This window comes from Cynocephalus volans, chromosome 7, assembly GCF_027409185.1.
Source record: "Cynocephalus volans isolate mCynVol1 chromosome 7, mCynVol1.pri, whole genome shotgun sequence".
In the NCBI taxonomy this organism is placed as follows: domain Eukaryota; kingdom Metazoa; phylum Chordata; class Mammalia; order Dermoptera; family Cynocephalidae; genus Cynocephalus; species Cynocephalus volans.
This window is the reverse complement of record NC_084466.1, coordinates 84,108,770-84,125,699: the sequence shown is the minus strand read 5'-3', so window position 1 is coordinate 84,125,699 and position 16,930 is coordinate 84,108,770. Positions and strand designations below refer to the sequence as shown.

Sequence of the window (16,930 nt, the reverse complement as noted above, 5' to 3'; positions counted from 1 at the left end):
ACGATGATCAGCAAGGACACTTAGTGTAAATACCTGGCAACCAACCCGAGAATCTGTGTTTCGATGATCCCCAGTATTAATGGCTGAATAGGATTTTTTAAAAGTATTATTCTTCACAAGTTCTAACTAATCAGGTAGTCTTTTTATACTCTCAGAAATATGATCTTAAAACTTCAATGAAATACGAAGAGGTGCCAATCCGCCTCTGACACCACGACAACGCCGTATCGATCTGGTTCTGCAAGCACCGCAGAAGCAGCTGTCCTGTCCTGTCTCCTACTCACGCTCAGCCCAGCTGTGCCCCAACTCACAACCTCCATTTCTGCAATGCAGAGACACACAGCAGCACCCACACAGTGGAAAACCCTCTGGTTAACGTTCAAAGTCTCCCCAAGCTGAAGTGGAAGAAGACTTCTGTGCAGAAAACTCTACATTCAGTCCGTACTTCATTCCACTTTGAATGATTTCACATTTCCCTAAGCTAAATTTCCTCTGATGATTGAAATAAACCAAAGTAAACATGATCTGATCTCTGTACTCCATAAAAAAAGAAATTGAAGATGCCAAGAGATGGATACTTTACTATAAGGTGAGGTAGTTTATAGGTTTTTATGTGAGTAAGAGAAAAAACTGACTACTGCCAAGTCAGGGACAACATCACGTTATCCCACCATTTCAGAGTGAACATCAAGTGCATTGAAGAGGGCTAAGGACTCCAGGATGCATAAACCCCAAACTGTAATAATCCATGAGTCTTCCCAAACTGAGGGTGAGGGAAGGCCGTGACCACCCCCAGGCCCTGATCCACCCAGGCAGTAGGAGACGACTCAGCCCATCTTACTGGTCTTCTTTAAAGCACCAGAGCCTCACCGGTCCTAACCGTCCTTTCTCCCCGTTGACCATCCCAAGGGTTCCTATTTGATCTTATCCTTGATATAATTTTTTTCCTATCATTAAATTTCTCTCTCTGACCCACAGGGAGGGAAACTCAGAAAAAAAGAAATCAGAAAATACATAAACCCCTTGACTTTGGCAGGGGGTGGGGGTAGGGGGCTCACATAAATACGAGATCTAAGCTCTAGCTTTTTTCTGTCACAGCCAAGGACACAGAAGCCCAGTGTACTGCGATGGCTTCGCTGTGCGGGACTCTGGGGCCACAGAGATGTGAAACCTGCCCTCAAAGACAAGTGGGCCATGAAGGTCTTTTCCCATCTACTGGAGAACAGAATGGACTTGCGAAGTTCAAATAATTTCACATTAGCATATGAAAGACTTGTGGGGAAGCATCCTTCTGAGAGAAAAATTACTGCAATGCAAAACAACACGAAAGAGCTAATGTAATCACATGACGGCATCGGTTTTTCAACAGGTCTAATTTTTCACAGAAAGAAAAACAGAAATTTAGCGCTCATACTCACAACAGACATGCTATTTCAGATATACAATCTTCAGAAAAGTTGCAACCGAAACACACACAGCAGGCCACTTACAGCTTCTATGATGACCGAGTAGGGCGTTCTGGCTGTGAAGACGAAGCCCAGCTTTTTAGCTCCTTTCACCAAAGCAGCTTCATCTGTCAATAGGGAGGTGGTAAGACACTGACTGTCATGCATAAGCACAAAATTCTGTTTAGTACCAGTTTTCAAATTAACAAAACCCAGTGTGATTAAAGATCCTGGCGTCCCTGCACCCAGGGAGGACCTGAGGACAGAAGCACTTGCTCGTCCCCCTGCGGGTCCTGAAGGGGCACTCGGCTAGAGGGCAGGACGCGACCGCGGCTGCTTCACCGGGTGACAGTGACTGGCGTTCCTGCTACTCTCATCGGGATCAGGCTCTCTCTCATTGACCCGGGCAGCACTCCCACAGCTTTCTGAGCAGGGGTCTCCTCTGGGCAAGGTGACATTTAGTGGGAGCTCCGGGAGCCACAGGGCACCAGGAGGGAAAGAGGCACTGCTCCCACACAAGGCTTCCTGCGGCTGGAAAACCCACGGAGGGGGAGTGAAGGAGCCAACCTCCAAGGCCCCGGCTCTCTCCGGCTCTAACACCTGCACCCCTAACCTGTACGGGGAGGCCACATGCCCGCACACTGCCAAGTCTCCAGCGCAGGGCCCTCACCTGGGGACGAGGCCTGGTAGATGATGCTGTCTCCGTCCCTCTCGGGAACGACGGTGTGGCATACAGCCAGGAGGGTGAGGAACTCCTGTATGCAGGGCGCTGTGGGCTGCAGAGGAGACCAGTGAGCCATCGGTCACCACGCAGCTGACACGACCAGTCAAGTCATGCCCTTGCTCCCTGGGCACAGGCTCGAGATCCTTGGTGGGGACCCCAGGCCCCTGGGACCTGGCCTTTCCCACGCAGCGACCACCAGCGCCCCCCCCCCAACACTGCAAGGTCCTCACTAATGGCTCCCCTAACCCGGCCAGGAGAACACATTCCAATCGTCATGGAGTCACCAAAACACACGTGTCCCTGGTCTCTCGATCCCGCTGAACGGGTGTTTGCTCTACACAGTGTCTGATCTTAAACTTCACAACCTCTTAACACCTGTAATGTGCATCCCTCGCCCATTAATATTAAAAACAACAACAACAACAAAAACCAAAATTGGTCTGGATATGTATTTAATCAACATCTGTCATCCTCCTTGAAAAAGAATCATATACTTTTAATTGGGATTAGACCACTTTTAATATTCTTCCCCATTTAAGAATAGGATATATCTTCCTATTTACTAAAGGCTACAAATATTCTAAATATAGGAATTGGCATATATCTGTCTTTTTAAGCAAATACCTTATTAATTTTTTTATTTGCTCAAAAAATATTTGAATGACTACTGTATATGAAGCACTGTATGAGGCATTTTATCTATTGCTTTTTACATCATGAATGGAATGTTATTTCCATTATATTTTACAGGAGTTTATTGTTGGGCTATAAGTAAAAACCTTGATTTTTATAAATAAATGTAATATCCAATTGTAACTGAGCTCTTACTAGGTCTCTGAGCTTCAGTTGACCCTCCTGGGTTTTCAGCGTAGACAGTTATATCACCTACAAATGATTCGTTTTCCCTTTTCCTTTTAATTTGTATGCTTGTTCAGCTCTCACCTGTCTGCACAGGCTAGCACTTCAAGAATGATGTTCAAAGACAGGGCTTCCTTGTCCTGAGGTTATTTTAATGCCAATGTCTTTAAGGTGTCCCTTTTAAATAGGTAACTGGCTATAAATTTGACACAGATTTATATTTTTACATTAAGGAAGCAGCTATGTGTTTGCTATTTTTCTTGGAGTTTTCTTTTTTTAATTTTTTAGTCATAAATGGATGATGATTTCCACAAAAATGTTCTTAGTTTCTCCTCTGACCTATTAATGTGACAAGAGCAATTTTAAAGAAGCACATCACAACTGTTCACATGGCTAATTCTTATCAGCTACACGAAAAGAAAATGCACATTAAACTATATTTCAATGCAGTTGAATAAGTGAGATTAGAGAATCTACAAATTCTCCAAGGCCTACACTACAAAAATGGTTAGGAATTTTATTCAAAAGCACTTTAATTTGAGAATTAGGCTTCAGTTCAAGGTTGCCTTCCCTGCTTCTGAGAACAATCCAATCCTGCACGTAACCTTGTCCCACGGTAAAACAGCACAAAAAGGGTCTTGACTCTACAGCAAATAAATCAACCTAATAGTGAAATATTCTCTGAGAGTTACAAAGAAGAGTTGCTCACACATTCATTCAAATTGAGTTTCTACCTTTTGTGGTATGCCAGACAAAATTCCTACAGATCAAAAAGCTATCCTTAAGACAAAATTAATCTACCCTTGGTTCTTTGCCTAATCCAACATTCTATAGTAAATTAAGGGAAAGAGACGAAATTAACCTAAAGCTTATGGATAAGATGTTTGTATGTATGTCAAGCACACTTCAAAAAGTTTGCCAAAAAGTAGAGTTAAAAGGTAACACGAATCTTTCCATGAACTCTTTGAAGACCCCTTGTGTGTGTGTATGTTTAAGTGTACGTGTGTGTATATATATACATATTCTTAGAAGTTAAAGCTTTTTTTATTGTGGTAAAATATATATGTAATATTCATCATTTTACCCACTTGTAAGTGTACAATTCAGTGGCATTAAATATATTCACAATGCTGTATCCACAAAACTTTTTCATCTTCACCAACAGAAACGCTGTACCTATTAAACAATAACTCCCGACTCTTCCCCACCCCCTAGTTATCTCTATTATGTTTTCTGTCTCTATGAACTTGCCTGTTCTAGGAAACTCTTATAAATGAAATCATCCCATTTTGTCCTTCAGTTAATAGCTTTTAATATATTCAAAATGCTATGAATATCTTCTATTTATTTGATAAACTTCTAAAAATAGAAAACTACATGTCTAACATTGTTCTGCACAAACTGAAGCTACACAGTACCTAAATGATACACATCTACAGATGGTTTCCTCTTGAAGACTCAAGCTCAGAATTCCTGGGTGTCATGATTCAAAAGAAGTTACATCATCTTCTTTGGTGAATCTTCAGAAATTTATCCCACAAACGAGAAGTCACTGGTTAGCATGTAATTGAGGATCACATGAACTGTCCTCCAAAATTTTCCATAGGTTGATTCTCTGACTAAGAGCTAAATTCCATCTTGGTTATCAGCCTACACAAAGCTTAAAACAGTCCTGAAAGACCCAGAAAATCAGAAATGATGACCCAGGAAAAAAGAAAATTCTGTAGCAGATGGCAGTATTCCCCATGGGAGAAAAGTAAGGGTTTTCTTGGGTCAAATGCTTTAATATCAGTCAATGATCCCAAGACAATTTAGGTGAGAATGTGAGGCATCCCCAGACTGAAATCCTCAAATGCTCCTTCCTTCTCCCCAGCCATAGTTTGCCAAAATGAACAAATGATCTAATAGGCCATGTTTTTAAACTGCTTAAAAACACCGACTGGGTAAATTTAATCCAATCCCACATCTTCCCAAAGAAAAATCCAGAGCCTATGGTCTTCATTATTTATGGTGCTGCTAAGTGTTAAAAGCTAAAGGGCTTAATTAATGCAGTAGCCAAGATGAAGAATAGCTCGAAAGGATTCAAGGATACAAGAAAGCTTAAAAATGTCACACTTGTGTAAGTCGGCTTTTACTAAATAATAGAAAATAAATTCCCAAATCAATGGACTCATTATGCTTTTAATGAACTGTGAGTATCCAGATTATTAAAACACCCTTAAAATTCCCTGTGTTTCCCAGGTGAGGAGAAAAGCAGGAAGAAGAAAGATCATGACTTCTCTGAACAGTGGAGGTTCTTCCTAAAACGCTTGTCAGTCACCATGGCCACGAGGAGGAGTCGGCAAGAAGTGGTGGCTGAGGAGAAGAGAATGGAACGGACAGGATCTGTGCTCAGGACTCCATTCAAACAAAGGAGGAGAGGCTCAAGAAGAGCACCAGTGTGTGAGAGGACATCTGATGAGTCGTAAACTGAGCTAAGTATTGAAAGATTTCAAACATTGGGATCCCAGCAGTATGTGATGGGTGCCCAGAAGATCTCTTCTCCAAATGAGGATCTGCCCCTGGCCACTGGGTTTCTATGCCAACCCTCATGTAGGTCAGTGTGCACGGCCACCCTGTCCACATTTCAACAGTTACAGTAGCTGTGACACCCACCAGAGGATGGGACTCCACTGTCTGCACTAAACAAAATCACTTCCTCAGGGAGCTGCATCTTACCTATGATGCAAAAGCGTACAACTGCTCTTAACAATTTCATGTGTCTGTTTCCCCAGTTAACAGGAATCCCTTGAGTGTTTTTTATTCATCTCCTCCCCTAGTATCTAATGCAAAGTATTTTATATGAAGTAGGCCTTTAAACTCTTTGCAAATAACACTCCGCTCATCCCATTTCCTCTGCTACTTTTTCACCTGTTGCTCTATGCAAGGAAAACAAGACTAAGCAGTTTCCTAAGGGTCCACATCAGCCTCTACTCTCTCCTTTCCCTTTCACCAGCCCAACTTGAACAGACGCATTCAGTCGACCACCTTTGCTGTAACCCACAACCCGAACACTACTGGGAAACACATTTCCTCTTTCAGAAAGCAACTCCTCAAATTCACTTGTTTCATTGACATCTGTGATTAAAACCACCCTACTCCAGAGAAGATTCTTTGGACACACCACTCTGCTGCTCAGACAACCTCTAGCCTAGCAGCTGGATCTACCTGTAAGATTCAAACCCAAGAAAGGACTCTTTGGTGTCTGTGACTGGGACAGAGCATGGACTTCAGCAGCGTCCTCTCTGTGTTCTCAGGCCACTTCACAGGCCTTGCCCTAGGGCTGCGTCACAGCCCGTGGACACGGGACCTTACACACTCACACTTCAGAACTGCTGCTGGGAAGGTTTTTGCATTCCCAAATGGGCGCTAACAGCAAGAGAGAAAAGAAGGATTTCCTCATGGAAAATTTAGAAGTTTTGGAAAAGATATAGTTTTTGAAAGATAAGGTTTTAATTTTGCTCATGTTTACCTAACTTTAGATCTAGACATTTTTTTCAGAAAAAAATTAATTGTATTAGATCTAATTTATACCGACTAAATTGGTTATAAAATGTTTTGATCACCAAATAATGTTCTAGGTTGATATCTTTCAGAGTAGCCTTTAAAATAAAAATGACTTGATGTGATCCCACAGTGAATCTTGGTTTGCTAATTAGCTGTGGCAGCGTGATGTCCCAGCTACGAATCAACAGACTTAGGTCCCAAGCCTCGTCTACATTTATGAGCTGCATAACTCTAGTCCAATTCGATCTTTCTACGCAACTTCCTGTCACCTCCTTAGGGCAACTCAAATGCTAAAGGAAATATATGTCAAGTGTCTGGCACACAGTAGAATCCAAAAATGTTACTTGTTATATCTTACTTTTGTTTCCTAACATATCCTAGTCAAAGGACATGCGATTACTTTTCAAAACAAAACACATTATGTCTCAGATTCACAACAATGGAGAAATAATAATGCAGAAATCTTACAAAGCAACAGAAATCTGAACCGTTATTGAATTCTGTGGTAAGACTCACCTTATCTTGGTGTGCTACTTTATAACTTCACCACGTAGTTAAATCCAGCTTTACACTAATTTATGCACAGTGTTCAACACAGAGCCTTTGCTTAAGATCACTTCCCTGAAGTACTAACCCCATAACATTGAAACTGCATCTCTTCTCAGGCTCCAAAATTACAACTTCAAGACTCTATACATAAATATAAATAAAAGTGCACCGTAAGCAATTAGATACCTTAGAAGCCAAATGCAGAACTTACATGGTGATCCTCAATGTTCTTCAACAGCCTGGGATCATCAAAGTCACACGAGTCACTTGGGGGAGGGGGCATCCGACTGCAGGAGAGAACAGAAGATATTTCAACTCAAAAGTTCCTGTTAAGATCACTCAAACCTAGTAAGAATCTGCCTTCAAGAAGAACCGCACCGAAAAAGTCCATAGATGTATATTAAACTTTGGAAGATTTGGAAGATTAAACTTTTAAAGATTTGGAATACTGTACATTATTTCAAACCTCAAGACAGAAACCCTTAATGTTATTATAAATAAGATATTTTATAAGTTATTATAAATAACATACAGACAGTCCCAGACTTAAGAATGGCTCAATTTACAATTACTCAACTTTACGATGGGTTCATCATACTATTAAATGCATTATCGACTTAGGATATTTTCCACTTAAAATGGGATGTAACCCCATCATAAGTCGAGGAGCATCTGCAGTTACGAGAAGAAACAGAAGCCAGGGATCGATTCCACGACTTCGTCATTTCAGTTGGTCCCTGCGTATCTCCTACCAGGGAAATCTCCCCAGATCGTCTGCTCAGAGCAGGGAGCACAAGAGGAATGCCTGCACTGCGTGTGTGCAACCGTTAATGGCCAGAGCGCACAGGCAGGGAGAGAGGCAGCCCAATAATCACAAGAAAGGGCACCTGACATGCCGGCTGTGCTCTCACACTGAAGAAAATGTGAAGGGTGAGGCATATTCATTTCTCTCCATTCCTTCCTGAAGCCCTTTCTCCAGGACAAAGACAGCAGAGGAGACGACAGCAGAAGTGATGTCAGCATTAACTCTGAATAGATGTCAGAGTTTAGCACAGCAGAGCAAACAGGCACCCACTGCTTGCAAGGGGGAGCACCCAATGCCAGCCAGTGCCCCGGCAGAACCTGCAGAGGCTGAGGGAACGACAGCACCAGGTACCTGTGAGGTACATGAAGTGCAGGGAAGGCGGTGGCCAGACCAGGTTCCAAGTCCACCTGAGGACCCTCGACCTGAAAGAACCTGACCTCCTCAGGTGCAGCCAGACAACCGAGCCTTCTGCACCCAGAGGGAAATGGACGTTCACCCCCCAGAGAGACTAAACCAGAGTAGCCCTCAACACCAGCACACATGTGGGTAGGCTAGGGCATCCTCCCCAAACAGGAGTTTTACATGAAATTCTATGCATGGGGAAAGGTACCATTACCAGTCCTCTGCCTCCACTAGACTCCCGTAACAGTTGCAGCCAGATTTACTGCCTTTGGCAAGAAAACGGAGGGTTCTTTTCAAGAGAAGAAAACTGACCAGCTTACAAGGAAGACCCACAGACACTGACATCCAGGGATCCCTTAGTAGAATAGTGGGTCCCAGCTGACCATCCCACAGGGAGACAACCAGCCATCAACCACAGTCCCCCACCACAGCCCTACCAATCAGCTTTGTTAGCCTATAAATCTTCAAATATGAGCAGAAAACATCACTAGTCACAAAGGAAACGCAAATCAAAACCACAGTGAGACACTACATCAAACCTATTAGAACAGCTACTACAAAACAACAAACAAACAAACAAACAAAATACAAGCATTGGTCAGGATGTAAAGAAGTTGAAACCCTAAATCCCTGCACAATACTGGAGGAAATGTAAAATGTTGCAGCTGCTATGGAAAATAGTTTGGTGGTTCCTCAAAAAGTTAAACACAGAATAAACACATGACCCAGTAATTCTACTTTTAGGTAAATAACCCAAAATAATTGAAAGCAGGGACCCAGATGCCTGTTACCAATGTTCACAGCAGCATTATTCACAGTAGCCAAAAAGTGGAAGCAATTCAAATGTCCATCAACAGATGAATGGATAAATAAAATACAGAATATAAATACAATGTAATATTTATTATTCAGCCTAAAAAAGAAAGTTATAATTCACTCTACAATATGGATGAACCTTGAAGACATTATGCTAAGTGAAATAAGCCAGACACAAATGAACAAATACTGTATGATTCCACTCATATAGGGAACCTAGAATGGACAAATTCAAATAGGGAGTATTGCTTAATGGGTACAGAGTTTCAGAAAAAATTCTGGAAATGGATAGTGGTAACTGTTGCAAAACATTATGAATGTACTTAATGCAAATAAATGATATACTTAAAAATGGTTAAAATGGGATGTCACTTTTTCCCTTCTTGGTCTATAGATTTAATGCAATCCCAATAAAAATCCCAGCAAAGTTATTTTGTGCATATTGACAAACTGATTCTAAAATATATAGAGAGAGGCCAAAGACCTCGACTAGTCAACACAGTACTGAAGGAGAAGAAGAACAAAGTTAGAGGAACTGACACTACCTGAATTCAAGACTTACTAAAAAGCTATGGCAATCAAGACAGGGTGGTACTGACGAAAGAATGACAAGTAGGTCAGTGAAAAGAATACAGAGCACAGAAAAGACTCAAACAAATACAGTCAGCTGATCTTTCACAAAAAAGCAAAGGCAATACAATGGAGCAAAGACAATTTTTTCAACAAATGGTGCTGAAACAATTGGACATCCACATGTAAAAAAAAGAAAGAAAGAAAACATATTCTAGACAAAGACCTTACTCATTTCACAAAAATTACCTCAAAATGGATCATAGATCTAAATGTAAATGCAACACTATAAAACTCTTTGAAGATAACATAGGACAAAATCTAGGTGACCATGGGTACAGTGATGACTTTTTAGATACAACACCAAAGGCACAATCCATGAAAGAAATAATTGATATGGTGAACTTCATTAAAATTAAAAATGTCTGCTCTGTGAAAGACAATGACAAAAGAATAAGAAGACAAGCCACAGACTGGGAGAAAATATCTGCAAAAGACATACCTGATAAAGGACTGTTATCCATAATTTACAAAGAACTCTTAAAACACGGCAATTAGAAAATTCCTCCATTAAAAAATAGGTCAAAAACCTTAACAGACACCTCTACAGACAGATGATAAAATAAACATACAAAAATATGCTCCGCATCATATGTCATTAGGGAAATATGAATTAAAACAAGAGATATCACTATATACCAATTAGAATGGCCAGGATCTAGACAACACCAAATGCTGACAAGGATGTGGAGAAACAGGAACTCTCACTCACTGCTGGTGGGAATGCAAAGTGGCCCAGCTACTGTGGAAGGCACTTTGGCAGTTTCTTATAAAACTAAACATGCTTTGACCATACGATCCAGCCATCGTGCTCCTTATTATTTACCCAAAGGAGCTGAAAACTTACGACCACCCAAAAACTTGCACACAGGTGTTTATAGCAGCTTTATTATAATTGCCAAAACTTGGAGACAACCAAGTCCTTCAGTACATGAATGGACAAACTGTGGTATATCCAGACAATGAAATATTATTCAACAGTAAAAGGAAATGAACAACCAAGCCACAGAAAGTATGCATTTGAGTAATGCTTAGTGAAAGAAGCTAGTCTGAACAGGCTACATAGCGTGTGGTTCCAACTGTAGGACATTCTGGAAAAGGCAAAACTGTGGAGACGGTAAAAAGACAAGTGGTTGCCAAGGGTTTGGAGATGGGGTCAGGGTCGGGATTAAACAGGCAGAGCACAGAGGAATTTTAGGGCAGTGAAAATATTCTGTATGATACTATCACAGTGGATACATGTCACATACATTCGTCCAAACCCACAGAATGTATAATACCAAGAGTAAACCCTAATGTAAACTACGGACTTTGAGTAATTATGATGTCAGTGTAGGTTCATTTATTGTAACAACTATACCACTCTTTTGGGGGATTCTGATAATGGGGAAGCTCAGGGGCAGGGGGTTTACAGGAAATCTCTCTACCTTCCTCTTAATTTTGCTGTGAAACTAGAACTCTTCTTTAAAAAGTCTTAAAACTTATTAAAATGATAAATTTTATATTATGTGCATTTACCACAATAAAAAGTTTATGAGCACATAGTCAGTGATCAACAGGTCTTTGAAGAAAGCCTATAAAATAAAACTAAAAAAACAAAACACCAGGGGACAAGGGGCACAGAAGAGCAGAACAGAGGAAAGAGACAATACAACGGCAAGGTTAGCAGAATGTTTTTGAAAACAAAGTGAGATCATGCGAAAACTTCACAATGAAGGATAAAAGATTATGGAAAAAGATCAGAAAATTTTTTAAAAAACATGAAAATGGGGGAGAAAGATAAAATTGGAAGATCAACCCAAAAGGGTGAATATGTTTATCAGGAGACCCAGAGGGAACAGTGAGGTTGGAAGGGAGAAAAATTATCACAGAAATAATACAAGGACATTCCTAAGAATGAATGACAGAAATAGCCCACTAGTCAGCAATTAAAAGCCCAACATAAATGATGAAAAAACAAGCCTACATCAAGCACATGGTTGAAATTTCGTATGCTAAGGATATACAAAAAATCCCAAATGCTTCTGAAGACGGAGGGGAGGGAGCGGGGGTAGAAGACAGTCTCATGCAAAGAAGACGCTAAACTCGCATCTTCCGTGGTAGAAAGTCTAACAATGTCCACAATTTCTAAAAAATTTAAAAATAAGTATAACCGTATTATTTTGAAACATAGGAATAAATACAAAAAAAGAGTCAAAAAGTTGAAGTCGGCTGCTTCCAGGAAATGGGAAGTATTGGCCCAAGGTCAGGCTATTTTTGTTAAAAGCTTTGTAGTGTGGACTTTCAAAACCATCTTCATGTTTAAATTTTATTCTGATACTCTTTCAAAATGACATATGCAACTTTTATTTACATATAAAAATATTCAGATGAGACATGCCAATACAAAATTATTCTGAAGGCTTTTCCACTGAAGCATCAAGAAATGCTAGAATCTGTTTACCAGAAATCATCTGAGGACGGCTCCCTTGTCAGTTCTGGGAAATGACTGCCAGAGAGAAGGAAAACAGAGTGGTCACAAAACTGCCATCAAAAGACAGGCATTCAGATCAAAAACACAAGTCAGAAATGCATGACTATTAGATCAAAGATATAAATTTACAGATTCCCTAGAATTTCTCACTAAGTTAACATTTGCAGCAATAAACCACATTTTAACTGTTTAAAGTTCAGTTTGGGACCCATTAAGTTTTAAACACATTCAATAGTAACTACATATCTAAATCCCATATAAACACCTTTTCAAAATATCAAAGAGCCAAAATATTTGAATAAGTAGCTAAAAATAAATTTATTTCCTTGGAAGAAAGAAGTGAGGTTTCCACAAGTGATAAACACACTCACCCGTAGGCTACTCCAGCAATGCTGCACTTCTTGAAGTTCATGATATTGCACGTAAGAGTTCCAGTCTTGTCCGAAAATAGATATTTTACCTAAATCAAACAATAAAAGAATATACATCAAGAATGTAATAAGACGCAAAGACCAATAAGTGAAGTCTTGTTTTCTATATTTTTCAAATTCTGCGTCAAATTTACACAGGTAGACTTCCTTAAAGCAAGCAAAGTAACAAAAAGTACACTTTAATGCTTAGACCACTTACAAATCTTTTTCCATAACTAATTTTACAGTCAAATTAGTTTGTACAGAAATGTGCAAAGTATGTCTCAGTAACAGCCCTGACGCCATCCTAGCTCTGCACCGCAAAGCAGTAAGTCCCGTCAGCAGGCGTGTCAGCGATGCACATCCCTCCCTCAAGACACCGCCATGGGCTCACAGCATTCTGTCCTCTTTAAGACTCCACCCTCAGTTGGATGAAGAAGGCATACGCTGAAACACCACAGAATGAACTTGAAGCTTCTCAATCACTATCAAGATTAAGATGCCTATGAAGACAGGATGGATCTGCTATAGATTGCATCACTTTCCAAGGTGCATAGTTTTACAGATTTAATAGATAAAGCTCTCAATACACAAAAGTGAAAAGAAATTACTGAGCATGTCAACAAGCAAACGCTCTTGAAAAGATGAACTGAACGCAAAAGAGAGGCACTCCAAGTGCAAGTGTGGTGTGCAAATTATGTTATCTCCAGCTGGAGATGGAACAGGGAAGCAGGCCAGAACCCCGGGCCAGGAGACAAGAGAGAGCCCAGTCCAGGTGCTGGGCACTTACTGGTCATGCACACTCTGGAGAAGTCATCTCGTCCTCCTCAGCCTCAATTTCCACATCTATGAAATAAAGGGTCTGGCCAGAAGACACGTAACTCTATTCTAAATGTAACATTCTGGGAAATCACGTCATGGATTGGTGAGGGAGAGTCATTAATAGACCTGCCTCCAGGGGAACCTCCAGTTTGTCAGTGGTTTTCTGAAGAGAGGTCAAGACTGTCACTGGATGCTAGATGACTTCCAGGGATCCCAGAGAACTGGTCTAAGTTTCACTGTTTTATAGGAGAGGGATTAATAACATGACCTGTTTACTCTGTATTTTTTCTTAATAGTATAAACAAATACACTGAGAAGTATTTTTAAAACTAAGATTATAAAATTATTAAAGCTCCTAAAGAAGTCAGATGTTACACCCAAATATAAAATTAGTACACTAGAGGTAATGAATGCTTTAACTATAAATAGTAAGTTTTTATGTAAGTTTTATGTGCAGTAAGTCTAGGAGTATAAAAAAAATCAGTAGAATCTACCTTCTAACAAGCAGTGGATCCTCCTGCTGTTTTTTTAAAAATTAAAAGTTTATATAAAAATATTAAAAAATTTTATAGTAAAGAATTATCAAGATTTTTTTATTACTCTGCCTACGATATTTTAACTTATCCTTAAAGTTCCAACTCAAAACTTCTTCCCCATGCAAATTTCTCCATATTCCCAGTTAGGATGAATTATTTAATCCTGAGTGCTTCTTGAGCACTTTCAATCCTTCAGTTATTAGGGTCCAGTTGAATGGCAGCAGAACACAGTTCTACGCTGAGCACTGTGCTAAACCGACAAAGGCAACCAAAGACATTGTGTAGGGCAAACGCATACCCTCAAATGGGCTCAAACATCTCCAGACGGAAACAGGACACTACATCAATAATCACAGCCCTAACTTTACTGTATTTATGTTTGGCCAAACTGTTATAGGAACAGAAGACAGATAAATTAACCTTGCCTGGAAAATTTGAGGAGGATTCGAAGAGAAGGCAAATTTAGTCTGCTATGTACCAAAAACTCACTGATTCTATAGGAGTAGGATTTTACCAGACAGACAAGGGAAATGACAAGGCCATTCTAGAAAAAGAGAATGTTAGGGGAAAAAAGAGGAGTAAAAGTCCAAGGGCTGGGCCCCATGTCACTAGAGCCCAGGGTGGGCCTCGCTGGGAGGACTGGTGCTCTTGGCCAGGGATGTTTTCTTTAGTGACAATCCACCCTATTATACTAAGAATTTAAAAGTACTCATATGAATATGCACAGCTCAAGAAAAGATAAATTTAAAAAATTATTAGTTCTAAGTAGATTTGGAAAATAACATCGAAGGAACAAAATCACCTCCTTTTTTTTTTTTTTGCCTATAAATTTCTATTTTAGGACTGGCTGGTTAACTTGCTTAGAGCACGGTGTTGATAACACCAAGGTCAAGGGTTCAGATCCCAATACTGCCAAGCTGCCAAAAAAATAAAAATAAATTTCTATTCTATTATAAAATTTGGTCCACGATTTTGAGACTCAACTTTGTGGCAATAAGTTAAAAAATCCTACACAAACCATAGCATAATCCCCTTCCTTGAAGGGGAAAAAAAAAAAAAAGCAAGCCTACCTCCATATGAGACTTTTCCTAACCCTCAGAGGAACGAGACATCTCACCCACTTCTTTGCAGAGGGACACAGGCTGGGAGAGACAGCACTCGACAACATTCCTATGCTAAGCAAGCAGGCACGAAGAGGCCAGATTTGGACAGACAATTTGAAGTTGCCCATCTGTCATTTACTAACCAGGTATCTCCTTGAGTGAGTTATTGATTTCCTCATCTATAAAATGCAGATATAGCACCCACCTCATAGGGTTGTTGGGAGATTTAAATAAGATGTACAAAATGAAATCATAATCTTTAAGTGCAATGCATTCAAAAGAGGTTGTTCTTGCAGTAATCCCAGAATAAGATGCAGACATAATGCAAAGGCAACTCAGAAAAGGCCAAAGGAGTTCAGGGTGAAGGTGGAAAGACACTGGCTCCCTGGAATAATCCAGAGACAAGAATCTGGAACATATCCTTCAAATTATCCCCTACATGTTTTGCAGGGTTACCCAGTATCTGAGTATCTTAACCATTGTTTTCCCTGTCATTTTCTCCTGATAAGCAATTTTAAGAGTCCAAAATGATGGTGTACTATGTTTTTGTACTATATTTTTTGCAGGTAATCTCTAGATGGCAACATACATCCATGCCTCAAAAAGTAAGTCAAACCAAATAACACTTGTATTTAACAATACTTTCACATACCACATAGCTCTTCAGATATCATAACCACAGTCATGGAGAACTGCTTCTGTAAAATCTCTCCTCGGTTCTTCTGCTAACAGTCCTCTCCCCTCAAGCTCATGTCACCATTACCAAAACTCCCAAGGAGGCTCTCACCTGCCCAAGCTCTTCATTAAGGTTTGATGTCCTGGCCATAGCAGGAGTGTCATTTTCTATGTAATACATATCTGTGTCCTGAGAAAGAGAGAGAGAGACAGAGTATACTTCAGAAGATACATACATACAATACTTCGTTCAGATTAAGACAGAAAATAAACAAAGAAAAGGTAACTTAAAACCCCTTTCATTTTAATATAAATGCTGATTTTTAATTTTGGGGTACAAATATGGTGGCTGTTAGGATACAGCATAGCCACCGTATACAAGGGGAGAACACAGTGCTGCATTAAAATACACAAAATTTGGTTCCAAGATAATCATTTCATGACCTGGACTAACTTATGATTCTGAGCTTGGTCAATATGTTGTTCACAGGATTAGTGTGATGGTCAAATACAAGTGCACAGAAACGAGCCAGGTCTGCGAACACTGACTGCTGAAGTCCAGTGCTTAATGGCCACGGCTGTCCCTTACAAATCCCAACTCCACCTTTACGCTCGAATCCAAGTTTTCAAGGAACCTTGACATATAATGAACACTAACGTAAATACATCTAGGAGACCTTTCCTTCAGCAGCTGCAGCTGGATGCAGCACCTGTAAGCTTGCCACCGCCTCCTCTTGCTTGACCCTCACAGCCAGCCCTTGAGCAGGTACCGCTGTCCTCACGATTCCTCAGGGACACCTCACGGGGGATCCCTTGCCAGCTCTCTGTTTGGCCAGTTTAACCCCAGACCTCACTGTAAACGAACTATATTCCTCCTTTTCTGGGAGCTCAATGAAATGACAAAGGCCTGAGAGAGTCTGAGAAAATAGCAGCAGGCCTTTCTCCAGCAGCTCAGCCTTTAAACTCTGTCTTAATACTCACCCAGTTTATAAAAAGGGCTTGAGTGTATTTCACAACCTCAAGAGTCACCAACAGACTGATGGGGATGAGATTGTTGTATAAGATGATGAAAGTCAGCAGGTTATATCCAAAATTATCCGAGGTCGCGTCTGTGGAAGACAGCCAGAATATCCATA

The 16,930-nt window shown here is 40.4% G+C and overlaps 1 protein-coding gene across 1 annotated transcript in view; it reads right to left on the bottom strand.

Annotated features, from left to right (window-relative positions):
• Window positions 1-16,930, bottom strand: part of ATP8A2 (ATPase phospholipid transporting 8A2) — a 584,662-nt gene that overhangs the window by 407,739 nt on the left and 159,993 nt on the right. The window contains exons 15-21 of the mRNA XM_063101556.1: window positions 16,776-16,903; window positions 15,907-15,984; window positions 12,620-12,708; window positions 12,219-12,263; window positions 7,334-7,409; window positions 2,116-2,221; window positions 1,491-1,573 (exon numbers count right to left, since the gene is read on the bottom strand). Coding sequence (XP_062957626.1) covers window positions 1,491-1,573; window positions 2,116-2,221; window positions 7,334-7,409; window positions 12,219-12,263; window positions 12,620-12,708; window positions 15,907-15,984; window positions 16,776-16,903 — 605 coding nt within the window. The remainder of the gene's footprint in view (window positions 1-1,490; window positions 1,574-2,115; window positions 2,222-7,333; window positions 7,410-12,218; window positions 12,264-12,619; window positions 12,709-15,906; window positions 15,985-16,775; window positions 16,904-16,930) is intronic.